This window comes from Mustela putorius, unplaced genomic scaffold, assembly GCF_011764305.1.
Source record: "Mustela putorius furo isolate JIRA1106 unplaced genomic scaffold, ASM1176430v1.1 tig00537227_pilon_pilon_pilon, whole genome shotgun sequence".
In the NCBI taxonomy this organism is placed as follows: domain Eukaryota; kingdom Metazoa; phylum Chordata; class Mammalia; order Carnivora; family Mustelidae; genus Mustela; species Mustela putorius.
Window position 1 is genome coordinate 10,331,422 of NW_025422368.1, and position 27,231 is coordinate 10,358,652.

Sequence of the window (27,231 nt, forward strand, 5' to 3'; positions counted from 1 at the left end):
AGCAAATCTTTAGAGTTTGTTATGCACAGCCAGGGCTGGGTGCTGAATAAGATCCGAAGACAAATAAGACACTGTCCCTATCTTCATATAGGAAAGATGACAAAAGTACATAACTAACTTGAGGAGAAAAGGAAAAATGTGTTTAGTGCTCTAATAGAGATTCAAGGATTATAGAAGAGGGAAAAATTAATTTTAGCAGCTAGTGCACAAGACTTTTATTATAACTATATTGTTAAGAACTGACTCCAAGTGAGTCCAGATTACTAAAAAACATCGTAGGCTGAAAAAGTGCAGCATGGCTGATTGGAATCTTTTAAGAATACCGAAACAATTTTAGATTTTATTTTTGCTTGACTCCACAGAATCTTAGCCTGCCTCTTGAATATATTTATTGTACTTTTTTAAAAATAGCTATAATAAAATATAAATATACATAATTACAGTTAATGGGATTTTTTCTCATCCAACAGCTTTGATTGGTATATCACTAACAAATAAGTATCATGTTGGCCCAGAATATAATAACTGCCACTGTACGTGGATGTTTAAGACCTCCCAGAGGAAATTGAGATATCAAAGAAGACCACATAAAAACCACTACTATCTACAAATCTGCCTGTAATAGACAGCCTAAACAGTCGAAAAATCATGGATATCTGGTGTTTTCAAAGAGGATTTTAAAGAAATAATAAATCCCATTTCTCACCTAAGTGGATTATAGTGGTTTTCTTTTTGGTATCTGTAACTTTTAATTTTGTTTTGGATCATTTTTAAAGGTGCCGATACCAACTGGGAGGTTTAAAGTAGACGCCTACATTTCATCTGACAATGAAAAGGAAAAGCAAGGGAATGTTTAGAAGGGAAATACGATATATCCTTTCATTTTTTATACTCTAAAATATTTTTTATGTAGATTTGGATGATTCTACAAAGGTTTGCAGAAGTTGTTTTAAATCTCTGTAGAGGGACCAGCATTTTCTATCTCTGTCTTAATGACCAGTAAGTTGAGATTTTAATGTGTAATTTAGGACTTCGAGAGTTTTACTGGCTTCTTTCACTTACCCAGTTCTCAGTCTGTGTACCAGTTCTTGTCTTCTTGTTTCTTGTTAATTTTTTTGAAGATCTTATGTGTTTATTTGTCAAAGAGAGAGAGAGCACATGCACAAGCAGGCAGAGGCGGAGAGAGAAACAGTCTCCCCGCCGAGCAAGGAGCCCGATGCCGGACTCAATCCCTGCACCCTGGGATCATGACCGAGCTGAAGGCAGCGGCTTAACCAACTGAGCCACCGAGGCGTCCCTCATGTTAATTGTTAAAGTGGGCAGGAAGTGAAGTGAAAATAATTCACATTAATTGCTTTTTCAGATTCTCTCACCATTATTGTGCTAGTGATGATGTAATTAGTGATGTTTAATATAGCCTTGGTAAAACATATATACCATGTGTGTGTGTTCACGCGTATGTGTATACGAAAGCATTAAGTTTCTTATGACATAACTCTGGATTTCTATGCCCCAAATTATTTACCAGCTTAGAGAGGAATTGTATCAACAAGTCTACATTTTCAAATACCTATGATAAATGCTTACTGAGTATATTACATGCATATTTTTAGGATAAGAATTTTGGAGGAAGATGGATATTAATTCATTCACATAGTCATTCATCCCATTGACTTTCCCTGAGTTCTAATTAATGTCCCCACCTATGGCTGAAGAAGCTGCACATGGGACAGTTCTGGGTGACATAATTCACATAAACTATGATATGAATGGTATTCCCTTGGATTATGCAAACAGCAGCATATACCACACTCATAGTCAATATGCATTTGAAATTGGTTAATATTAATGATGAGGGAGCAGGATGCTGGCTGAGGACAAAGCAAAAGCTGGCGCCTTGTACCGCCCCCTTCATCCGCTCCCCTCCATATGTGTAGCATTCCTCAGGCACCCCTGACTGCCATAAAATGACAAATAGTTAACTTGCTGAGATCACAATCCTGCAAGACAGGAGTCTCTCTTGGTTTGCAAATGTCCTTGAGATTACAACAAAGAAGTTACCTTATCAATAGCCCAATTTCCAAAGACACAGAACTCAGTTCCTCAAGCCTAATGTCACTCTCCCCTCCATAAAAAAACCGAAGGAGGTGGAAGTAGAAGGAAAAGTAAATAATGTTAAATTTCTTCTAAACCTAAATCTCATTAACAAGGATGCTTGATAGCAGGAATGTAACATTCCACCAGGAGACTCTCAATTGTCTTTACTTGATAGTAACCAAGCCTTCAATATCCTGATAGTATTCTTTGCCCCAATAGCCCTTCTGGACACCCCTTTGTCCTCACCTACCCAACTCCTGTGTATATAACCAACCACTCCTCACAACCCGGGGCAGCAGCTCTTCCTGCCCACGGGTCCTGTCCCCGTGCTTTAATAAACCACCATTTTGCACCAAAGATGTCTTAAGAATTCTTTCTTTAGTCGTCAGCTCCGAACCTCACCCCACCGAACCTGACTTAGGTTCTGGGACTTCATCAATTAATAGCTTCAGAGTAGTTGTGTATTCATTAGGGCATAGCTTCTTAGTCTCAAAAGTGAGAAGCCTATGTGAATGAATTAATATCCATCTTCCTCCAAAATTCTTATCCTAAAAATATGCATGTAATATACTCAGTAAGCATTTATCATAGGTATTTGAAAATGTAGACTTGTTGATACAATTCTTCTCTAAGCTGGTAAATAATTTGGGGCATAGAAATCCAGAGTTATGTCATAAGAAACTTAATGCTTTCATATACACATGCACGTGAACACACACACCCCAAAGCTAGGAAAGAATGAAGCTTCTATGAGCAGGTGAGTGCAATTGAATTAAAGAAGAAATCAATACAGCAAAAACGATTATTCCTTTGTTGTTTTGTGGAGGAAATGATTTCTTTTACTTTATATTCTACTGGGGAGGAGTAAGCAGGCAGATATATTTCAGTTAGGGAATTCTAGAGATTTGTTTGTTTGTTTGTCTGTTTGTTTTTGCAGTATTGTTGTAGCCACAGGGTTATTGTCTCTGAGCCTTTGTCTCTAATACTTGCAGGGGCTGGCCTTGGTTAAAGTCTAGGCACGGGCCTTATGTGCTTTACCCCCTCTGTTTTGACACTTCATTTCTCAGAGCTCGGTTCCTTCATCTTGTCTTCTGCTTGCATATGGACCTTATTTTGATTAGCCACCTCATTTTTCTTTAAAGTGTATCTGCATTTTAAAAATGTCTCAATATTTCCTCTTCAGATTTATTTGCTCTCTGTTCCACTCTCTCGTGCTTTTCTAAGCACACTATCCATATAAACTCTTCATGGTTTAAAATGATTTACTATGATAGCCCCCTGTGCTGGGCACCTCTCTATCGCACGTCCATTCCCTCTCCTTCTCTGCCCTTTTCTCTGCCCCAGGAGCCTGCTGGATCACCCCGGTCTCCTTGCCAACCAGCTTTGGATAGGCTTTGCCAATGGGAGGCCCTATCAGGAAATTAGAAGGCAGGAGGAGAGAGACTTGGCCACGTTTTTTCCCTGCTCCTTCTCTGTGTTGCTCTGTGTTTCTGGCAGTAACTGTGTCTCTCCTGATTATGGTTCCCTCTAGGCACTGCTTCCCCATAACCCAGACTCATATGGGGCTCCAGTAAAACCATTTCCTGTCCTTGTTCCTTAGCCCTTTGATGCTGATGACTTCCCACTATGGTGCTGATGAGCCAGAGCCTGGGTCTTTCTCCAGCCTGTTTGTTTCCTTTTGTCCCCTCAGGGAAGTTCACCACTCAGTCCCCTGTGTTTGCATATAACTAATGAATTTCACAAATGGAAGACTTCATTTTGGCTTTTATTGTAGTCAGTTGTGGATGAGTCTGACTGCCCCACTACATAGGGATGGCATATATCATGTCTCATTCGTCTCTAGATTTTACTTACCTAGCACACTACCTGGCATATAATAGGAGCCCAGAATACATACCTGTTAAATTAATATGACTTTTATTCTTTCAACTTATTCCTAAGTTCTAGGGACCTCCTAATGGTATTTTCAGGATTCCTTGTAGTATTTTTAGTGATGATTATAGATTTTCTAAGTTTCTTTATATTTTTTAAAAGATTTTATTTACTTATTTGAGAAAGAGCACGAGCACAAGCAGGGTCAGGGGCAGAGGGAGAAGCAAGCCTTCTGCTGAACAGGGAGTCCAATATGGGACTCGATCCGAGGACCCTGGGATCATGACCTGAGCCAAAGGCAGATGCTTAACCAACTGAGCCTTCCAGGTGCCAATTTCCAGTTCTAATTTCATAGAAAATTAGAAAAACAATTTTCTAAGTTTCTTAACATTTTCCACTTAAGAGCCTAGGGAAGATACATCCTGGTAGCCTTACTAGGTATTGGGGATAAGCCTCAGGATTATGGAAATCACAGCAACTGTTCAATAAAGAAACAAGACAAAAATCACTCACGTTGGGTTCTCCCTAAGCCAAGTTCACCCTATTTGTAATCATTGTTTGAAAGGAAATTAAACAATTGTGATCTCATTCGCTTTTGTGCTTTCTCCCTCTGCCAAGCTCCATTTGGTGCCCTATTGTCCCACAAGTTGCCTATTTGAGTCTTTTGAATTAGGAGTTTAAAAGAGAAGCTCCATCTGCTCTGCCTGAATATTAAATTATCGTAAGACTTTGTATAAGGAGAACTTACCCTTGTGTTTATTACAGTTTCCTTTCCCTTCTAAGACTTGGAATATCAGGTTTTTTTCAATATACCCTTGGACTTGAAGAGGCTGCAGTTATCAAGTCATATAATAAAATAGCCTTTGATACCTTTGAATGGCAAGTGCTGTGGAGAAGTTAAGAAGTTTTATTTATTTGTATTATCTTATAAAATGTGGTACTTATTAAGTATCACTGAACACACAATGTATCAGAACTTGGTGTTTTGAGAACACTGGATTACTGAACCTCATAAGCGAGGTTTATGTAAAAATACATGTTGGACAGATATATTTTATAATCAATCATGTTCTCTAAGTAAATGCACATGCTATTTTAATTTATAATATGACAGATAGTATGCAACTGACACATCCATAGTTTCATTTTGAATATTGATAAGTACATAACCTGTACCCAGCTTTAAAGTAATGTAATTTATGCAAGTATGTTGTATTCTTTTCTGGCAAGCTCCAAAAATTTAAAATCAGTTCACCAGTGATATGTGTTCTGTAGTGAAATTTGTTTAATAAAAGCTGAGTAAAGAGATCATTGAAGGATGACATTTTAACAACATGCATGCTTTCCCTTATTTAAGTGTGTAGCTTTTAAATAATTGGTTAATTATTCAGTGAAGATATAAGTTGGTTTATGTTTTAAATATGAATATTTGTACAACTATGTATACGTTTAATAGTAATAAAAATTATGTCGTATTTTTGTTACCATTATTAGAAGGAACCTGGTACTTCTTTCAGTAATGATAAAAATAGTATTTATTAAAGCAAAGTACTCTAAGATAACTTGGTACTTTTGAAAGTTATGGGAATATGTGAATTCTGCAAAGGAAAAACTTTCTTCAAATTCACACAAAGGAATTAGAGGAAAATGTACACATCCATTTTATAAAGTCTGTATGGTTAAAATTAAAAATTGGGTTTAGTAAACAAGGCTAACAAACTGCTTGAGTGTTTTCTTACCAGATAATCACTTCCACTGCTCATTTTCTAGATCCTAAGGAGCTCCAAAGCATCCACAAGATCGAGTGCCTTTTCAAAACAAACAAACAAACAAACAAGCAAAATATAAAGTTGCAAAAACAAAAATTAGTTCAGAGTCTTCAAAAAGGCCACTAAACCAGAGGGAGACTTTGAAGGTTAAGTTTCTTAGGCTGGGGGTAGTAGCTATCTCTGGTTAGGTGATGAGTCAGCACGGGGAGTGTGAACCATTCACTTCAAAACAAGCAATTTCTGTTGGCAAAATGTTTATGTCAATTGAAACTTTTGAAAGTCTCAAAAATTATTTGATGATTTCTATGTATTTTCACTAATTAAAAATGTTTTCCTATCAAACCTGAAGTTCTATTTTAAAATTTTAATTGGTGATGGAAACAGGCCCAGATTAAGATTTTTTCAGCATCCTAAGTAGGGTACCCTAATCCACATGTATTTACAAGTTACATAGCGCTAAGATTTTCATGTATGTACTGAAGTGAAAATAGCTTCTTTTGAATTGAAAATTCTGTAATGGTATGTAAAAAAATGCACTTTTTTCATATTTGTGTTGCTTTGATTGGTAGCTGCTCCAGGCACCTGCTTAATATGCCCTAAATGCAATGTCATCTAGTAGGCAAATCATCTGAAAGACTGCTCATTGGCACAACTTTTTTAGAGTCCATTTGTGACTTCTCATTGTCCTCACCCTTTTTATACCTTATTTTACTCCCAGACCTTAATGGGCCTAACAATAACTGGATCCTATATGTGCCTTATGTTAGACTGAATTTAGGTTTATGGCTAATCAGACACTTTGAAAAGACCATGCAAAATGAATCTGAACACCTCCCAACAATTTTTCCTAAAGGAAAATTGAAAATACATTTATATGTATTTTTTTATTCCACAGCAATATGCCAGTTTCAAGGACGGACCTACTTTGAAGGAGAGAGAAATACAGTTTATTCTTCCTCTGGAGTATGTGTTCTCTATGAGTGCAAGGTAAGGAAACTCTTCACGGGTCATTCAGAATTCTTTATTATGTAAACAGTAACTATGTCTTTAAAAGTCACACTTGTAATACCTTTAAAACATTTAAGGCAAAGAGAAATTAGAAGATATTAATTATAATTCAAAAAGAAATTCCCATTACTGTTTTTAAATATGTAAATTAATGGCTGTAATTTCCCCAATAAATAAAATACTGTTTTGTCCAATTAAAGTTTTATGAAGTTGTCTTATTTTTCCAAACTTAAACTAACTCCTGTGAAGAAAATTTAGGTAAAGTTAGACTCAGCCTGTTGTTACTTAACTGTTTTCTGCCCATGTGACAAATATCATTCAGTTCAGTGGAAAATCATAAAAGTGACCTAATAAAAAATAGGTGTTGGATGGAGATGAGACTGATACTATTATTAATCCCTTTGGTAAGAATATTTTAAATGATTTGAAGGGAAATTCTTTATAAATTTACTGCGGTCTACTTAAGTATGCTTCAGAAGCATAGGTGAGTGCTTTTATCTCTACTGCTTGACCTGCTAAATGAAAAAGTAAATATGTTTCATAAAACTTTTCATTTTTGCCCTTTATGAACTATATTTCTTAACCATAATGTGATATTGCAAGCCATATTCTATCCGAGGGAAACTCTGCATATAAGGTTTCTGCTTTAGAGTTCCCTTTACATTTGATCCTTTTCTCTATAAATGGTTTTTGTGGATGATTTAGTGTGCATAGATTATGTAGAAAAGGAAGATGCTGCCAGCAAGACCCATAAATTGTGAGCATTTATATGATTATTCAGTATTAGGGAAAGGAAAATCCTAAGAATTTTGCCACAATAAATTGGAAGAAGCCAGCTCTACACTTCATGCATCGTAGGTTGGAAGTCCTTTGGGATAAGCAAGGAGGAAATGTCAGAGAGACAAGACTGTGACAGATTTGGTTTCTAGAATATGAGAGGTCTGATGTCTTCATGCCTATTATAAAATATTCAAGCTGCTTCTTCAGGCTTTAAGTCAGCTCTCCTATAGTGCAGGTCACCGTCTTAAAGACAAGGGAGTGAGGTACAGGGACATTAACATGAATTCCCGAACCTGTATTTTAGGATGGATTGTCCCCTGCCAGCACCCTATACCACCACTGTTTTGAGTGAAGTAGGTCCCACTATAAATGTAAGGATTGAAAGACCTAGAGTGAGGTCTAGTAACTCCAAATTAAGAAAAGGGAATCAGAGGAAAGTTACTTCAAGGAAGGTGGAAAACTTTTGTCAGCTGGTTTCTAACTTTGAAATACCAGTTCTAACTTTAAATATCTTGAGGGCATTTGGAATTTCCCAATGGATATGTGTATGTATGTGTTGTGTGGTGTGTGTGTGTATGTGTGTGTGTGTATTCTTTTCATCTGACCAGTGTGTCTCATAACACTGATAATTATAGCTTAGAAATTTATTGGAACAGTTGCCTACTTGATTGTAAGATAGCTATGAAATGATTTCATTTTTAAATGGGTTATGGGGCACCTGGGTGGCTCAGTTGTTAAGCATCTGCCTGCCTTCAGCTCAGGTCATGATCCCAGGGTCTAGGGGATCGAGGCCTGCCTCAGACACCTGCTCTGCAGGAAGCCTGTGTCTGCCTCTCCCACTACCCACTGCTTGTGTTCCCTCTCTTGTTCTTTCTCTCTCTGTTCTTGACGTTAAGAACTTTAATTGTTTTGGGGCACCTGGGTGGCTCAGTGGGTTAAAGCCTCTCCCTTCAGCTCAGGTCATGATTCCAGGGTCCTGGGGTTGAGCCCCACATGCATCGGGCTCTCTGCTCAGCAGGGAGCCTGCTTCCTCCTCTCTCTCTGCCTGCCTCTCTGCCTGCTTGTAATCTCTATCTATCAAATAAATAAATAAAATCTTAAAAAAAAAAAAAGAACTTTCATTGTTTCACTTCCCTTCAGGCCCCATAGTTTCTGTATTTATACCTTTACATAACTGACAGCTCTCTTAAGCTTTTATTTCCTGGGCTGTGGACACTAGTCCTTCATTGTTCCTTTATTTTCACTTTTGTGGCCTTGAAAGTTTGTCCTGGGGGTATATGACTTCAATAGTGAAAACATCCCCCACCTTCTGAAGATAAGATGACCAGAATGGATAGTATTGTCAAACCAAAGGAAAGCTAGCATTTGACTCCACTGTAGCCATGCCTCCTACCACTCATTTTTCTTTAGGTGTACTTGACATACACTGTTATACTAGTTCCACGTGTACAACCTAGTGATTAGACAATTACATACATTATGGAAGGCTCACCATGACAAGTGTAGTTATCATCTGTCACCATACGATGTTACTACAAGTTTATTGATGTCTTCCCTATGCTGTATTTTTCACCCTTTTAACTTATTTAGTTTGTAAATGGAAATTTGTACCTCTTAATCTCCTTTACCTATTTTACCCATCCCCTCCCCTTTCTGGCAACCACCAGTTTGTTTTCTGTATTTATGAGTCTATTTCTGTTTTTGTTTCTTTCGTTTTTCAGATGCACATGTAAGTGAAACTATGTGGTACTTGTCTGTTTCGGTCTGACATTTCACTCAGTATTATATATCCACCCGTGTTGTCACAAATGGCAACATTTCATTTCTTTTTTATGGCTAAGTAATATTTCATTGTCTGTTTGTCTGTCTCACATCTTCCTTATCCATTCATCTCTCAATGGACACTTAGTTTGCTTCCATACTTGGCTATTGTAAGTAATGCTTCAGTAAGCATCAGGGTGCCTGTGTCCTTTTGTTAGTGTTTGGGATTTGTTTGTTTGTTTGTTTGTTTTTGAGAAAAAACCCAGAAGTAAAATTACAGGATTGTATGGTCCTGCCACTTTTTTTTTTTCAAGATTTTATTTATTTATTTAACAGACAGAGATCCCAAGTAGGCAGAGAGGCAGGCAGAGAGAGAGGAGGAAGCAGGCTCCCCGCCGAGCAGAGAGCCCAGTGCGGGGCTTGATCCCAGGACCCCGGAAGCATGACCTGAGCTGAAGGCAGAGGCTTTTTACCCACTGAGCCACCCAGGCGGCCCCTGCCACTTTCTTGATAGGATCATCTTCAAACCATTATATTCTCTTTCCTGTAGATACTCCAGGAAGATGGAAATGTTGAAATGAGTACTTCTTCCATAAAAGTAGTCCTTAATAGGAAAGAAACCTAAAAATTTAAGCTTTTGAGTGGTGTTAAAATGGAAGCCTACAAGTTCCAACATTTTATTACTTATATGCTGCTCTAGTTAATGATCCTTGTTCTTAAGAGATAGGAGGTTGACAGTATAGAAGCCAACCAATCTGCCTTCATTTCCTTTTGGGTTTTGGGAGAGATCCCCAATATTCCTTATCAGAATCACCTGTCAGAATCTCTTCATAATAGTCTAGAAAATTTTGAAATGAGAATGTTTTAAAAGGCTCTGTTTTTATCTATTGTTTTTTTCAAAGTGAGCCATTGATCTAATTCAAGCTGTATTTGTGCCACAGTTGTCATCTTGATGTACAAATACATTATAAAACTAAAAGAATTTTTCAGGATTCCCTCATTGTTGGGCAAATTATTTATATGGCTGCAATGTGTTACGCTCCAATCCCTGCTGGTCCATTATAAAGACTTTTCAGTTATGATCTAGTGTCATTTTGTGAATGAGCCTATGACCTATGCAAAGGATCTCAGGAGAAAATTATTCTCTTGTGGACCAAGAACCTTCCCAGATGCTGGATCTAGGAACTTCTTAGTGGACCCTAATTCAGAGGTTTGAAAGATTTACTTTCTGTTGTCTAATAGGACCAAACCATGAAGCTGGTTGAAAGTTCAGGCTGTCCGGCTTTGGAATGTCCAGAATCTCATCAGATTACCTTGTCTCATAGCTGTTGCAAAGTGTGTAAAGGTAAGACTTTTTGGTAAAGTAAGACTTATGTGCGTGAGTCATTGTTGGAGTCTAGTTTAACTGACACGAAATAAAAATTTTTATAAGCAAGTTATTTCCAAAGAATAACAGTATTTTCTTAAATGCTTACCTATGTGGGTAGCTAGTCACAGAATGTTTATTATAGTTTTTGAATTAAAATCAAGATGTTTCCATCCATTTTTGCTATGTATGTCAGGCCCTGGGTCTGTAAATTTCTCTCTTTGTGCTCATTCTGAGTCAGCATGACTCTGCTGAAGAAATTAACAACAGCAGTGCTGAGTTATCTTATTGGTTTCTTTTTCCTTTTGTGTGTGTGTATGTGTGTGTGTGTATGTGACTTTCATTCCTCTTTTGTTTGTTTTGAAATTGACTTTGTATAAATATTTTTTTAATTTTTTATTTTTTATAAACATGTATTTTTATCCCCAGGTGTACAGGTCTGTGAATCAGCACTCACCAAAGCACATACCCTCCCCAATGTCCATAACCCCACCCCCCCTTCTCCCAACCCCTCTCCCCCCAGCAACCCTCAGTTTGTTTTGTAAGATTAAGAGTCTCTTATGGTTTGTCTCCCTCCCAATCCCATCTTGTTTCATTGATTCTTCTCCTACCCACTTAAGCCCCCATATTGCATCACCACTTTCTCATATCAGGGAGATCATATGATAGTTGTCTTTCTCGGCTTGACTTATTTCGCTAAGCATGATACGCTCTAGTTCCATCCATGTTGTCGCAAATGGCAAGATGGAATACTATGTAGCCATCAAAAGAAATGACTTCGTATAAATTTTATTTTGATTTTCAGATCCCTCTTTTCTCAATTCCACTCTCTTTTACTCATAGGCTTCTGTACTCCTGAGAAGACTGAGGCCATCAGCTATGCATCCCTCATTCTGTGTTTCCTCTGTGATGATAGGCCCAAGACTAATAAGTAGAAGGGACTTAGAATTTTTGTTCAATATAGGAAAACAGTAAAATTTGAGACATCACAAATGCAGTGGGTTGCCTCAGGAGGCAGTGAATTTCCCACCACTGGAGTTAGTTCTAAAACTTTGTATTTTATTATAGATTGAAACATTAAACCGAAGGATTAATTATGTGGAACTCTTTTAGATCCCTACCCATCACAGGACTATATGTGCCTTTCTGTACATGTCTTCCTAGATTTGTGATGGGGTTATGTCTCTGTAACCCCATAAGCTGAAAATGTCGTTAAGTCAAAAATGCATTTAAGGGGCGCCTGGGTGGCTCTGGGGCGCCTGGGTGGCTCAGTGGGTTAAAGGCTCTGCCTTCGGCTCAGGTCATGATCCCAGGGTCCTGGGATTGAGCCCTGCATCAGGCTGTCTACTTAGTATGGAACCTGCTTCCCTTCCTCTCTTTCTGCCTGCCTCTCTGCCTACCTGTGATCTCTGTCTGTCAAATAAATAAATAACAACTTTAAATAAAAATGCATTTAATACATCTAACCTATCAAACATCATGGCTTATCCTAGTCTACCATCAGTGTCCTCAGAACACTTGTAGGCATACCTTATTTTATTATGCTTTGCTTTTTTGTGCTTTGTAGATACTGTGTTTTTACAGATTGAAAATTCACGGCAACCCTGTGTCAAGCGAGTCCATTGGCTCCATTTTCCAACAGCATCTGCTCTTTCATGTCTGTGTTTAGAAAACCTCACAATATTTCAAAATTTGTCATTATTGTTACAATGGGGTTACAGTCTATTTTTACAGTGATCTGTGATCAGTGATTACAACTCACTGAAAGCTCAGCTGATGGCTAGTACTTTTTACCAAGCAAGGCATTCTTAAATTTAGGTGTGAGCATTTTTTAAACATAATTATATTGTGTAATTAATTGACTACAATATAGTTTTAGACTATAGGCTACAACATAACTTTTATATGCACTAGGAAACCAAAAATTTATTTGACTTTTTTTAATTGCAATTTTTGCTCTATTGTGGTGCCTAGAACTAAACATGCAATATCTCTGAGGTCTGCCTGTATATGAGTTTACACTTGGGCAAAGTCCTCTAGCACCAAACCTATTTTATAATAAGTTGTTGACTATCTCATGCAATTTATGGGATGCTGTAATGAGAGTGAACAACAGAATGGGTTGTGTGGGTACAGAGTGGTTGTAAGTGTACGAATTGTTTACCCTCTGGGAGCTGTGGTTCACTGCCCCTGCCCAGCCTCAGGAGAGAGGCTTATACTACCTATCATTAGTCCGAGAAGAGATTCAAATTCGAAGTACAGTTTTCTATGGAATGCCTAGAGCTTTTGTTTGTTGTTAAGGTGAAAAATTGTAAGTCAAATCATCTTAAGTCAGGACTTGTCAGTATTCTATTGAAATTATTGTTTGTGACTCGGTCTCCTTTATTGGACTTGACACCTTGGGAGCAGGGTTAGATCTTTATAGTCATCTCAATATCTTTAACACCTCCTGTTTCACCTGAGATGTCATAGATGCTCGTAACTGATGTAGTTGGTTCTATGTAACAAAGCCCTAAATGAGCTACTAACACTTGTTTGAATAATGGCTTTAGGGAGGTGCAGAGGAGAGCTTAAATGGGGGGGGGGGAAATAAGAAAAAGAAACTTCATAAAAGATAGAACATTCTACTTAATTCTAGTCTATGAAAAGTAAACGTAAGTTCTCCCCTCCCATTTTTAACAGGATGGTGCAGTTTTGTTTTGTTCTTTTTCACTTTCTTCCATCCATTCAATTAAGAGTTTTAAAATCCCAGTTCTGTGAAAGGTACTTTGGGAATTTCAAAGTTGTTAAGACTTGGCCTGCCCTTCAAGGAGCTTTCAAAGGAAAGGAACTAAGGAATATTGCTAAAAAGGATTATATCAAATAGACTGATACAAAGGCCATCTTAGTTTTCATGTTCACCGTGCCCGAGCCAGTGCCTTGTATAGAGCATGTGTGGAATTGGATATGAATCAAGAATGCGCATTCCATTTATTTGATTTGGGAACTGCACTCAGTCTGCAGCTTAGCTAGTGTTCCTTTGGCAACCAAAGTTTGGCTAAACCAGTGCTTCTCAAGTTTAAATGTGCATACTGATAACCTAGGGATCTTATTAAAATGTAGATCCTAAGTCAGTAGGTCTGGGGTCCAGCCAGAAACCCTGCATGTCTGATAAGCTTCGTGGTGATGCTGATGCTACTGGCTAGTGGGACCACTCTTTGATTTGATAGCTATTGCTGCGTGACACTCTGTCACAAAGCTCAGTGGTTATTTATTTATGTTTTTAAGATTTTGTTTATTTATTTAAAAGGGAACATAAGCAGGGGGGGTAGGAGAGGGCTGAGCAAGGAGCCCAATGCAGGGCTCAATCCCAGGACCCTGGGATCAAGACCTGAGCCAAAGTCAGATGCTTAATGACTGAGCCACCCAGGTGCTGCAAGCTCAGTGGTTTAAAACAGCAGTTTCATTATATATTGCAATATTGTGTGTCAGGAATTTAGACAGGTGATTCTTCTGCTCCACACAGTGGTAAGTGGGGTTACTCAGTTGGACTGGGCTAGAAGTTTCAAGATGGCCTCATAAGCTAGGCATCTCAGTAGGGGTGACAAGAAGGTGGAATACATCTGAAACTCTCTACCCTGCACAGAATCTCAGGACTTCTCCCTGTGACCTGTCCATGAGGTTGGTGATCAGACTCCTTAAATGGTGGTTGGGGGCTCTTAAAGACCAGGCCTGGAACTGATGCAGCATCACTTTTCCCAGATTGCTCTGGTCAAAAGAGTTGTGAACAAGCCTACATTTGAGAGGAATGGGAGGAATAGACCCCAATGTGATAGAAGTGTTGAAAATTTGTGGCTATCTTTAATCCCCTGGAAGTGTTCAGGAACTACTTAGAGATTAGCAAGGTGAATATCATAGAAACGACACAAGGTTGGCCAATCAAGATTTGAGTAAGTAGCTGAGAGAGAGCCCTTCAGATATCAAGAGAAGCCTTGATAACATCCATTTATTTTTAAAAGAGCCTTGATATATTTAAAAAAAAAAAAAAAGTAAGCTAAGAAATGAAAAAGCTAGCTACAAAAATTGTCTTATATTTAAATTGTTTGTAGTTTCAAGAATTAATGTGTTTACAGAGCACACTCAGAATATAGTGATGACATATACTGTCACCTATAATCCCCCGCCCTGAGATTCTGGTAGAATTGCTAGGAGATGGAGCCATGGTAGCCCCATTAACAAACAAAATGAACAAACAAAAAACTCTCTGTAGAGTTTTTACACAGGCCAGATTGAGAACTACCAGCTTAGATAATACTGGAACTGAAATTGGACAAATTGTTCTTGAAACATTTAGCACCATTTATAATCAAGACTGCTTTACTTCTGATTTCAAATATCTAGAATAAACAAATGAGTTTCCTGGCATTCTGGTGTTTAAACTAAAAAAAGTCAAGTTCTTGAGGCTTCAATTTTGAGTTAACACCTACATCTATGTTGTGACAAATGCATTTGTAATATAATTGGCCTCCAGTTTTCAGGCCTGTCTGCGTAATGCTAAGGATGATATGTTCGTATCTGAAAAAGTAAGTTCTTCAAAAACAGTTATTAAATATTCCCTGAGGGCAGAGTGTGAGAAGAAAGTGTTGACTTTTCCACCAGAGGTTCAACCTGTGCTGGAAACGAAGCTGTGCAATGAAATAAGGCCCCAAATCTCTAGGCACCAAATCTAATCCAACCAAGACTATTTTCTAGGTAATCTGCAGCTGTCTATCTTTTGTCATAGTACCTCAGAAGCAGTGTAGCAGGAATGTGCTTTGTTCATGTTTGAGAGCCCCTTCAAGGAAGCTTATAACAAATTACAACATGACAGAGACTCAGTGATACAGTGAGGACTCTGACTTAGAAAGATACAGAAATTATATGATAGAGTTTTCATATCTGTAGCCCTTCCCTTGTCCTCATCCATGCAACTTCTTTCTCTGCTTATAATACCAGTAAGTCCTATTCGGGGTTGCCCTGCATTAATTTATTTTTCTAAAATATTTTATTTATTTATTTGAGAGAGAGAAAGCGAGATAGCGAGAGAGAAAGCGTGACCAGTAGGGAGAGGGAGAAGCAGACTCCTCGCTGAGCAGAAGGCAAACGCTTAACTGACTGAGCCATCTAGGCGCCCGTGCCCCACTTTAATTTAGCATCGATTTCATCCAGTCCTATAATTATAAGTATAATTATAATTGACACCTATATGTAGAATGTTCAGTGGGTATGATTGTTTTCTCTCAACTTCTGGATAATCCATAGTTTTCCACATTATTCATTAATACCTTCATGATTTTGGTTATTTGTGTATTACTTACAACATTATTTAATATTTTATATCACTGTTCGTTGCTCATTTTTAAAAAGACTTAGTTTCATTCCAAATAATGCTAGCCACAAAATAATGGCATTGTTTGTTAGATTCATCATTTTTATTTTTATTTTTTATTTTTTCTAAGATTTTATTCATTTAACAGGAGAGACACAGAGAAGGAACACAAACAGGGGGAGTGGGAGAGGAAGAAGCAGGCTTCCCTCTGAGCAGGGAGCCCAATGCAGGACTCGATCCCGGGACTCTGGGATTATGACCTGAGCCAAAGAGTGATGCTTAGTGACTGAGCCACCCAGGTGCTCCAGATTCATAATTTTTAATACACATTAAAAGAAATCCATTGCTATGAGTACTTTTTAAAAAAATGTACATCCATGCACATGAACCATAATTTGGGAAAAGTCAGGATTATCCATCATCCTGTGAATAATACCTAAATAAGTTAGTATTCTTTTAGGTGCAGGTCATAAAACACCCAATCCAACTGATGTAAGCAACAAATGGAACATATGGCTCCTATAAGCAGCTTCATGCAGTTGTCAAATCCTGCCCCTTTGCCTAGATGGATCTCAATTTACCTTCTCAGAGGTGGCTTTATTCTCAGGCTCTGCATATTTTCAACTAGACTTCTGATATTCTTATGCTCGCATCATTATGATACTCAGGTAGGTGAAAAAAAAGTTCAGTATTCCTTAGGAGTTAAACAAAAGTCCCATATTGAATTTTAATCATCTTCATTGGCCTGAACTGGATCATGTGCCCAGACTTGAAAAAATTCTTATGTCCAAGCCAATGGGATGCATTGATTATCCTCTGGGGCAGAGTGTATCTTCCTCTAAAGACATGGGCTAACAGTAGGGGTGAATGGTTCATCTGGACTATGACTAGGTTGTTCCCCCCCCACAACAAAAATGAGGAATAGATGCTTGTGGGCAAAAACCAACAAATATTTACCTCAAACTTATTTATTCTCTTTTCTCCTGATTATTCTTTTTAAGATTTTGTTTATTTATTTATGAGAGGGAGAGGGAGAGAGAGAGCATGAGTAGGGGGAGAAGCAGAGGAAGAAGGAGAAGACCCCATGCTGAGTGTGAAGCCCCATGCAGGCCTTGCTCTCAGGACCCTGAGATCATGACCTGAGCCAAAATCAAGAGTCAAAAACTTAACCAAGTGAACTATTCAGGTACCCCTTCTTCTCCTGATTATTAGGTATAACCTTTATGCATAATGTTCTTACTCATAATCTTTTGTAGCCACCTTTTTCTATTCACCTAGTTGTACAGATATGCATATTAATATTTTATGGAAAGATCTATACTTAACAAGAGACACAGAACTTCATGTAAATTTGAAAAGCTTATAAAAAGAATAGAAGACTTGGTATTCTTGCAGTTAAAGTCCAAAGTGGGAAACAGAGGCTAGATTGCATTAGATTGCATTAGATTAGATTCATCTGTCTATAACAACCACTTAACTTTTCTTCTGTGATAGGGGCCTCAACATGTTTGGTTTATGGCTTATTGGTAATACTCTGATTGCTTTAATTATTAACAAATACTATGCTATTCTGCTTTTACATAGATGATCGTATTTGGGTTTTTTTTGTTTTTTTTTTTGTTTTTTAGATGATCATATTTGAACTTTACATTTTGGTGAGGCAGATATTACCTTGATTTTACGGATGAGAAAACCTAAAGGTTTAGAAGGGTTAATTAACTTACGCAACTAATAATTTACACAGCCAGTAAGTAAAGAGAGATTGAATGTAAATGCAGATCTTTCAACTTCAAAAACAAAGCACCTATGACTAGAAATGCAAGTATGAAGGTAATAGTGCTATCCAACTCATACTCTGCCTTTTTGAAGTTATTACCGATAGACTAGAAACAGCCCACTTTAATCAAGTTGGAATTTTTTCCCTGTCAATCATTAGTCTTTGGACACTGGCATTTTGTATCCAAGCAGTAAAACAACAAATAGAGTCAGTCAACTTATTTTTTGAGAAAATAAATCAAAATAGCTATCTGACATTGTTTAAAGTAAATTAGAATTTGATTGACAACATTTTTAGCTTTCAAGTCTCTGGGTTGATTAAAAAAAAAATCTGATAAAAAGTAAAATGCTCAGGATGCCTGGGTGGCTCAGTTGGTTAAGCAGGTGCCTTCGGCTCAGGTCATGATCCCAGCGTCCTGGGATCAAGTCCCACATCGGGCTCCTTGCTCGGCAGGGAGCCTGCTTCTCCCTCTGCCTCGCCTGCCATTCTGTCTGCCTGTGCTCGCTCTCTCCCCCCCCTCTCTCTGATAAATAAATAAAATCTTTAAAAAATAAAAAAAGTAAAACGCTCCCTCACTGAACCTAAAACAGTAAAAGTAGGATCACATCGTTATCTTATAGTTGGAAAATTCTCGTGGGTATTTGATACTGTATGGTGAATGTGTGCCTGATATTTGATGCTGAGAAAAGAGGTCTGAACATTACTTAGGCAGAACCCGAAAGGTTCACAGAGGTGTAATGTATGCCTTCGATGGCATAGTTTGGGTGAAGTCTCAAAAATGAGAAAAGAGAAAATGCAGCAAAGTGAAACATTGAAAGATGGTTTTGAAAAATAAAAACTTATGAAAGAAAAATAAAAATGCATTAGGACAGTACCTGGCCTTAGTCATAGCTCTCTGAGAGTTGTTTGAAACATGGCAGGCGCAATTATACAGAGATTTAGTGCTGTGTTAGAACACGATCTTTTGATTCTTTTGATTCTGTGTGTATCTTAAGGAGTGGTCCAGTTTTTATAGTAACTTTGTTTTAGTTTTAGAATAAATGTGAAATGATTTTTTGGAGACTTTTCATATAAGTTGGTGAGGTCCTGAACTATTGGGGTAGAAAATGAAGATGACTTTTTCACTAAAATGATACAAAGACAATGGAATATATTTTAAGAAATATGGTCTCAACTTAGCTACTTAAAGAAGAAAGGAAGAAAAGGACTTTGGAGAAAACATTTTTAACTTTTCCTCTTTTTATTTTTTTTTTAAGATTTTATTTATTTATTTGACAGACAGAGATCACAAGTAGGCAGAGAGGCAGGCAGAGAGAGAGGGGGAAGCAGGCTCTCTACTGAGCAGAAAGCCAGACGTGGGGCTCGATCCCAGGACCCTGGGATTATGACCTGAGCTGAAGGCAGAGGCTTTAACCCACTGAGCCACCCAGGTGCCCCAACTTTTCCTCTTCTTAAGAATGAGTCTTTTACTTATTTGACCTTACATGTGAGAAAGTAGACTGTGAAGAATCGTGTTAAGAAAACTGAGTCGCTGGGGCACCTGGGTGGCTCAGTGGGTTAAAGCCTCTGCCTTCAGCTCAGGTCATGATCCCAGGGTCCTGGGATGGAGCCCCTCATCAGGCTCTCTGCTTAGTGGGGAGCCTGCTTCCTCCTCTATCTCTGCCTGCCTCTCTGCCTACTTGTGATCTCTGTCTGTCAAATAAATAAATAAAAATCTTAAAAAAAAAAAAACTGATCTTGCTCTTCCAACATACTTAAAAAAAAAAAGAAAGAAAGAAAACTGAGTCGTTGAGTGATTTAACTGCTGTTGTTGACTGTATATTGTTCTGTCCTTCATATACACCTCTGTTCTGTTTTACTTTATAGATGTCACTAATTCATTTTATTTTTTTCTTGTCCAATTTAATGCCATCATTGAATTTTGAGAGCATTACCCCTCCTAAGGCTTGCTAAGTTGTCCATACCACTGCTTACTATACATGGTAGTTGCAAATTCATGGGGTATATGCTTTAACTCTGGGGTGTTATTCAAAAGAGTCATTATGGACACTAGCCAGTTAGAACGGACACCAACCATCATGCTGTAAGATGGTGCATGCTGGCCACGGTATTGCTCAGTTCACCCTTCCACTAAATCACGGTATTCTATGGTAATTTGCTTACAAGTAAGATGTGCCGATTTAGAACTTTCATCTTTATCTTTTGCTGAAGTGAAAGTCTTTCCTTGGCTATAGGCAGATAAGTTTATTCTGAGAGACATGAAATACATTTCTCTAGTCCTTTTTTCTTTTACACATGGACTGAAATTGTAATTCATTAGACAATGTAAAACTAGATAGATAACTTACTCATCAGGCAATTTGAAAATTGTTTGAATGATATATAATCATCCAATTTCCATTCAATATGGATTCCAGTGTTTAAGCTTTTCATTTCAGCATCTTAGATGAACTTTGAACAAGGGATTCATACAGGCAGAAGAGATCCTGAGGAATTACACATGACTGGTACCCCTGTTCATAAAATTTTCCAGTTTTTCATCCTCTCATAAAGATTCTGGAATCTGAATTTTTTGTTATTCATAATTTTTTTCCTTCTTTTGAGTGGACATCTGATGCTCTGCAGATTTCCAGAGACAATTAAATTAAAGTGATGTAATTTTCATTTTTTAGCACATTTACAGATTTTTTTTTTAAGGGTATCAGGCAATGTCCGTATTCTATCTGGCCTGGTCTGTACTATTCATAGGTATTAATAATGTTCAACCTCTGGTTCTCAGATTACTTTTTCACTGGGTTATGTTTTATATTATAAATCTTCATTTTGGACTCCAAGAATCATTGTTTCAGATGTTTGGAGTACTGTACTTCAAATATCAGGGACTAGAAAACATAAAGTCAAAAACAAAGAAGACATAGAATTAACTTGAAATAGGAAATAACTGAGTTAAACATGAAGAAGCACTTTTAGTACACATAACGTGTGGTTCTCTAACATTGAATGAAAATATCAATTTAAAAAATAATTTAAGGAAAAATAGCTTCTAAATCAAAGAGAGTATTTCGTCAGTAAAGTTGTGTGCTTTGTCATAGTTTCGTTTACCTTAATAAGTTTCTTTTCTCTTGTAGGTTATGACTTTTGTTCTGAAAGGCATAACTGCATGGAGAATTCTGTCTGCAGAAATCTGAATGACAGGGCCGTTTGTAGCTGTCGAGATGGTTATAGGGCTCTTCGAGAGGACAATGCCTACTGTGAAGGTAATCCTTGTAATGATGTGTAGCACAGCTGTATAAATTTCCTAGGATTACTGCATGCAAAATTTATTAATTTCCCAGGTTGTCAAGTTGATGGGCCCATTAAAAGCAGTGAATTTAATTTGAAGCATATTAATCAGCTAAAAATAATTATCTTTCAAATTAAAGTTTTTTAGCTATCTGCTATATGTCAGACTAATAAGTTAATATGGCTGGTTTCTTGAATTAAAATAATGCTTCCACTGTGAAATTGCCTTCTTTTTTTCATAATTAGATATTCAGATAGTTCACATATTGACATGGTTACTGCGGCTTGCAGTTAGAATTGTAGTCAGATTTTTCCAGACAATGTTGTCTAACAAAAGCAATCAATTAATAGGAAGACAAAGTACCCAATGCTGTTTTTGTTTGCTGCTGTAAGTCATCTCGGTGGTTGTATTCATGCTCTGTGGTATTTAGTAAATAACTCCAGTGGAGTAAATGATTTCTAATTATTCTTTAGAATATTAACTAATATTCAAGGTAATTTATCCCCTCATGGAAACAGTCCAGATACTGTGAGGGGGCCTTGACATTCACAAATACTATTCATGAAGACCTTGGAAGTCCGTGAGATGTAGTTATTTATTACTTCCCAGAGGCACAGATTTGAATGATTCTCATTAATTATGTGGTTAGGTAGTGGGTCTTGCAAGTAAGAACACTGACTGTCAGGTTTGGACATATGGAGGGTTCTAGACTTACCTTTCTTAAATGTCCAGAATGTGCCATTGGTCCTTGGAGACAGAAAACCTCCAAGGTATAAACTTATCAGCCCCTGTTTAGCTACACAATGATTTATTGGCCCTAAGGAAACCATTTTCTCTTATTTCTGTTAGCTTTCAATAGATTTTTCTCTGCCTAAAAAGTCAGTATTTATTTTAAAAAATTGACCATGCTCAGGAGTTCACATTCTAAGGGGAAAACAGAGAATGAGAGGGTAGCCATAGAAATAAAGAAGGCAGTTTCAGGTAATATATAAGGGAAGAAAATGAAACAAGATGATGTGATAGAGATTGACTAGGGCTTAATTTAGATGAGATGGTCAGGGGATCAGGGAAAATCTATGAGGCATTAGCGGGGAGGGTTGACAGTTGACTTGATGACCAGGAAACACCACAGAAAAATCTGGAACAGAGCATTCCAAAGAGAAGGAAGAACAAGCAGAAAGACCCTACTGTGGGAACTAGCTTGGATGTTCTAGAAACTGTAAGAAAGAATAATGTGATGGAGCAGATGAATCAGTTAAGATGCAATTAAAGAATTAAGTAAGGGCCAGGTAATTAGAGAGGCTCATGAGGATTTCAGGAGAATGATAACATTTGTATTGAAAAGGATAGCTATGGTCCAGTGCTTTATATTAACAAAATTGTAGATTACAGGATTCAATACAGAGGGGAGAGCAGAAGCAGACATAGGAAAACCAGCTGGAAGGCTATTGCAGGAGTCTAGGCAAAGATATCAGCGATGTGGATTAAGGAAATGATAAAGGTATTCTTGGTATTTTTTGAAAATAGAGTGAAGACAGTTTATTGTGGAAGAGAACTGAAGAGAGATCAAGGTGGAGGGGGTCAAGTTTTGGAGTGCATGCATGCATGGTGTTGCTATTTATTGAGACAGAAAAAAAAATCAAGAAATGAGGCCAGGCACCTGGGTGATTCAGTCGGTTAGGCGTCTGCCCTGGGCTCAGGTCATGATCCCTGGGTCCTGGGATCCAGTCCCGTATCGGGCTCCCTGCTTAGTGGGGAGCCTGCTTCTCCCTTTGCCTGTCACTCCCCTTGCTTGTGCTCCTCCTCTTTCTCTCTCTCTCTGCAACTACATAAATAAAATTTTGAAAAAAAAAGAAAAAGAGGGGCGCCTGGGTGACTCAGTGGGTTAAAGCCTCTGTCTTCGGCTCAGGTCATGATCTCAGGGTCCTGGGTTCGAGCCCCACATCGGGCTCTCTGCTCAGCGGGGAGCCTGCTTCTTCCTCTCTCTCTTGCCTGCCTCTCTGACTACTTGTGATCTCTCTGTCTCTGTCAAGTAAATAAATAAAATCTTTAAAAAAAAAAAAAGGAAAAAGAAAAAAAGGAAAAGAGGACAGAGATTTAGGTTAAATAACTTATCAGTGCAGTCTATTAAAAATAGGTCTGTGTCACTGTTTTCACCTATAAATGTGTAGCGCAAATTGGCAGCTACTTTCCATTCTGAGTGGATCATACTGAAGAATGGAATGTAAATTCTTATTTATGTTACTTCTTTGTCATTTAAAGATAAAATCTTCAAAAGTTAGGAAAATGATGTAAAAACTGGTTAGTATATTATTGAGATCATGAATTTTTCATAATGAGGACTTCTAATATTATAATTTTTGTTATTCATGTTAAGATGTTTTTTTTTCCCACTATTCTGATCAAATTTGGTTTTCCATTTCATTCTGTTGTTGTTGTTAACTCTAAGGATGTTTGACTCCTTAGAAGCAACATTTTAAAAAAATTATGCAATTATACATGTTGTCTGTCAGCTGGTCTTATAGAGTTCTGGCCCTCTAAGAAATTAGACCTGTAGTCATATATAAAAATAAGCAAGTGATAATTTGTAAGTCATGCAGATCTGTTAACTGAATCTGTGGGGCTGTTTAAATGATATGACCAACATTGCATCTATTGATTTTTACCACAGTTTACTTGATAAGGGTTAAAATAGCACTGTAAATGTTGGAGTTCATTTGTTCATTTAGAAAACATTTATTAAATGCCACTTTGTTTAAGTCTATGCTAGAGGTAAAGCAGTAATAAGATATACATGACTCATACTGTGTCTCAGGCAAGAAAGATAACAAATGGGCCATTACACCAAAGAGTATTTAATTGTGCATGAGGCAAGTGCCCTGAAGAGAAATGTGTTAAGAGGGGCTGATCTGGATAGGTGATAGTGCTTGAAGAAAACAGAGGTTTCTTTGGAAATCTGAAGATTAAGTAAGCATCAGCTAGGCATAGAGGTAAAGATGGGAAAGAAGGGAATTTCCTAATGGAGGACTTAGCATGCCTTCAGGCCTCCAGCTGGAGAGAAACACTGTGTAAGAATGGGAAGAATGGGTAGAAGGCTGAGTGCAAAGGGAGAAGTGCCTGATGGATGATGAAGAGCAGCAGGACCTTGAAGGGCACAGTAAGGCCTAAGTAAGGGTTTCATGCTAAGAACAAGGGGGTGGGCAATGGAAGCTTTAAGCAGTTCTAAATAAATCAGCTTCAGGCTGAATGGAAGATAAAACTGGATGTGGGAAGCCAAGGGATGGGAGACAGTGGTAGCTTACACTGAAAGTTGTGATGGAGATGTGGACGCATTCGTGAGTTAAAACCATTCCTGCTGATTAATTGGTGATAGGAGATGATAAAGAAAGAGGTTTCAAGGTGGATACTCGGGTTTCTGGCCTGAGCAATATAGGCACATGTCGGTGCTGCTTACTTAGGAAACAGACCAGGTGGGAAGATCATCATTCCAGGTTGTGGTACCTATGGGACATAACAGTTGAGTCGTCAGCTAAATATACGTGGTTGTGGAATTCATAGAAGTTTAAGTTGTACATAAATTTGGGATTCTTGAGCATGTACATGTTAGTTGAAGAACTGGAAGAGATTACCTAAAGAAGTTTAAAATCTCCAGGGTTTGAGCATTTTATAGAAAGGATAATTTGATGGAGACAGCAAAGCTGTGGCTAGAATATGGGAGGAAAGAAAAGAAGGCAATGTTACAGAAATCAAGAGAAGGAATTTCAAGAAGAAAGGGGAATGCTATTAGAGAGCAAGAGAGAGGAAGACTGAAGATGTCCTTTGCATGGAACTTTATGGATGACATGGAGGATATTAGCGATGGCAAGTTGGGTGCAAGGGTGATGACAAAAGCCAGTTGGGAGCACACTGAATTTTATGACTGGATGTCTCGTCCACCTTTTAGATATAAAGGATCTGAAATATTTGAAAGTATATTGGCCCACTTTATATTTCTTATTGACTCTATATTTACCATATTTATTTTTAAAAATTTTATCTTCATCTCCATCCATTCCATGTCCCTCATCCCCTACAGATTCTTAGTGAAATTTTAGTACTTCCCCTTTCTTTGGTCTCTTGTCAGTACATATAGTCTATAAAAGTTGTCAAAAAATAGGTTGGCCATTATGTTTTTCAGAATGGTTCTTGGCTACAATGAAAATTGTAAGAGCTTTCGATGTTTTGACTGTATCTTCCTTCTTGACATTCCACTATTCGTTATGTTAGGACCACCTTGGCATTCCATTTCAGAGAGTGTCTTCAGAAGTTACTCATTTGCTAACTTTTTCTCTTCAGTGCATAATCGTTGCCAGGGATTATTCTGTATCAATCCAATAGTGCATTATGTTGAGGAAGCTTCTTCCTGATTCCCAAACCCCTTAAAATAATTGGCGTTATTGCTTGCCAAGCCTTTGGCACAACACCAAGAATAGGAAAATAATTCTGCGTGAGTCATTCATATAGTTGCATATCACATATAATTACTGAAATTGGTAGCTGATGCTTATGAACTCTGAAATCAGTTTGTAAGACATTTCTTCAAATTAACAAAAATATAGGAAATTGTTTTGTATAATCTGAACTCCCTAAAGGAATAATCTTTTATTGATAGACCACTTTCTCTTGGATTCATTTAATTTCTTTCATTCTGACTGCTGCTGCCAGATAGTTTTTACTTCATGTCACGTTCTACTTAGTTATTCGGTCTTTAGTGTCTCATACTTTCCTACTCACCGGGACCCGTTCTCCAGATTAATGTTTACAAAACACCATTTTTTTCTATTTGAGAGCCCACACTGTCTCCCTGTTGCTCAACACATCAAGTTCCTTTGCTAAGGTGAAGGTTCAAAGGCTCTCTGTTGCCTGACCCTTCAGGGTTATGCATCCATTTATCCTTAGCAAGTCACCTTTAGCTCTCTTAATTCTTTCTTTTCCTCAGGACAGTTCATCTGTGTTATGCGTTGAATTGTGTCTCTCAAAAATTCATATTGAAGTTCTAATCCACAGTATCTCAGAAAGTGACCTTATTTGGAAATGGAAATGTTACAAGTATAATTAGTTAAGATGAAATCAAACTGGTGGAAAAACATGGGACCATGCTCCAGTATGACAGTTGTCCTTATAAAGTGGGGAAATGTAGACACAGACACAAGCGGGTAATGTCAGGTAAATATGAATGCAGAGATTGGAGTGATATAGCTACAAGCTGAGGAATACCAGAGATTTCCAGCAAAACACCAGAAGCCAGGCAAGGGGCATGGAACAAACTGTCCTTCACAGCCCTCAGAAGGAACCAACCCTCTAGCACCTTGATTTTGGACTATTATCCTACAGAATAGTGAGACAATAAATCTCTGTTGCTTAAGGCACTAGTTTGTGGTACTTTATTATGGTAGCTGTGGCAAACATCTATAATCCGGCAGAAATACCTTTTGCTTTTTGGTCTGACTATCCATGATTTAATTATACTTCTACACACTTACTCTTTCTTTTCTTTCTGAAGACTTTCTGATGAATTGGGCACACAGATTTAATTTTTAAAATCTGTTTTAAAATTTTATCTGATCAAAGAATTTGCACCTTGTTCTATACTGGTTCATGTCCAGTTATCCAGTTGTAACACACTTTCTTATATACTGTACTGTTTATTAAAGAATATATATATATATATATATATATATAATGTTTCTATTTCTCCCACCAGTTAGTGTCTTGTCGTAGACTTTGCTTTCCTTGAATTCTTCTAAACTTCTAAAATAGAGATAGTGTAGAGTTTGAGAAATATTTATTTATTGGTGGTTTGAAATGCTTAGATATGCTGAACAGATGGGCACCTTTAGGCTACCTCATCACTAAAGAATTATTGAGGACAAGCATTGAACTTACTGAATTATGCTTATATTGTATAAGAAAGGCTAATTTCATATAGATTTTTTATAGGTAAAAAAGGGATTCAGTTGTTTAAATTGATATGTTTTGGTCCTTAAAAATTATTTTGAGTAGTGCAAGAGAAGGAATTCATTCATTTAAAACACATGTTATTTATTGTATATGTACTGATAAATGGCATGCATGTATTGAAAGGACCACGAGTTCCAGAAATTTCCCCCATCTCTCTTGCTTTTACTGTAC

At 37.6% G+C, this 27,231-nt stretch overlaps 1 protein-coding gene across 6 annotated transcripts in view; it reads left to right on the forward strand.

Moving 5' to 3' along the window:
- NELL2 (neural EGFL like 2) overlaps nucleotides 1-27,231 on the forward strand; it is a 399,234-nt gene that overhangs the window by 202,015 nt on the left and 169,988 nt on the right. For all 6 annotated transcript variants that reach the window (XM_013063029.2, XM_013063030.2, XM_013063032.2 and 3 more), the window contains 3 exons: nucleotides 6,634-6,725; nucleotides 10,530-10,632; nucleotides 20,906-21,034. In XM_013063029.2, the coding sequence (XP_012918483.1) occupies nucleotides 6,634-6,725; nucleotides 10,530-10,632; nucleotides 20,906-21,034 (324 nt within the window). The remainder of the gene's footprint in view (nucleotides 1-6,633; nucleotides 6,726-10,529; nucleotides 10,633-20,905; nucleotides 21,035-27,231) is intronic.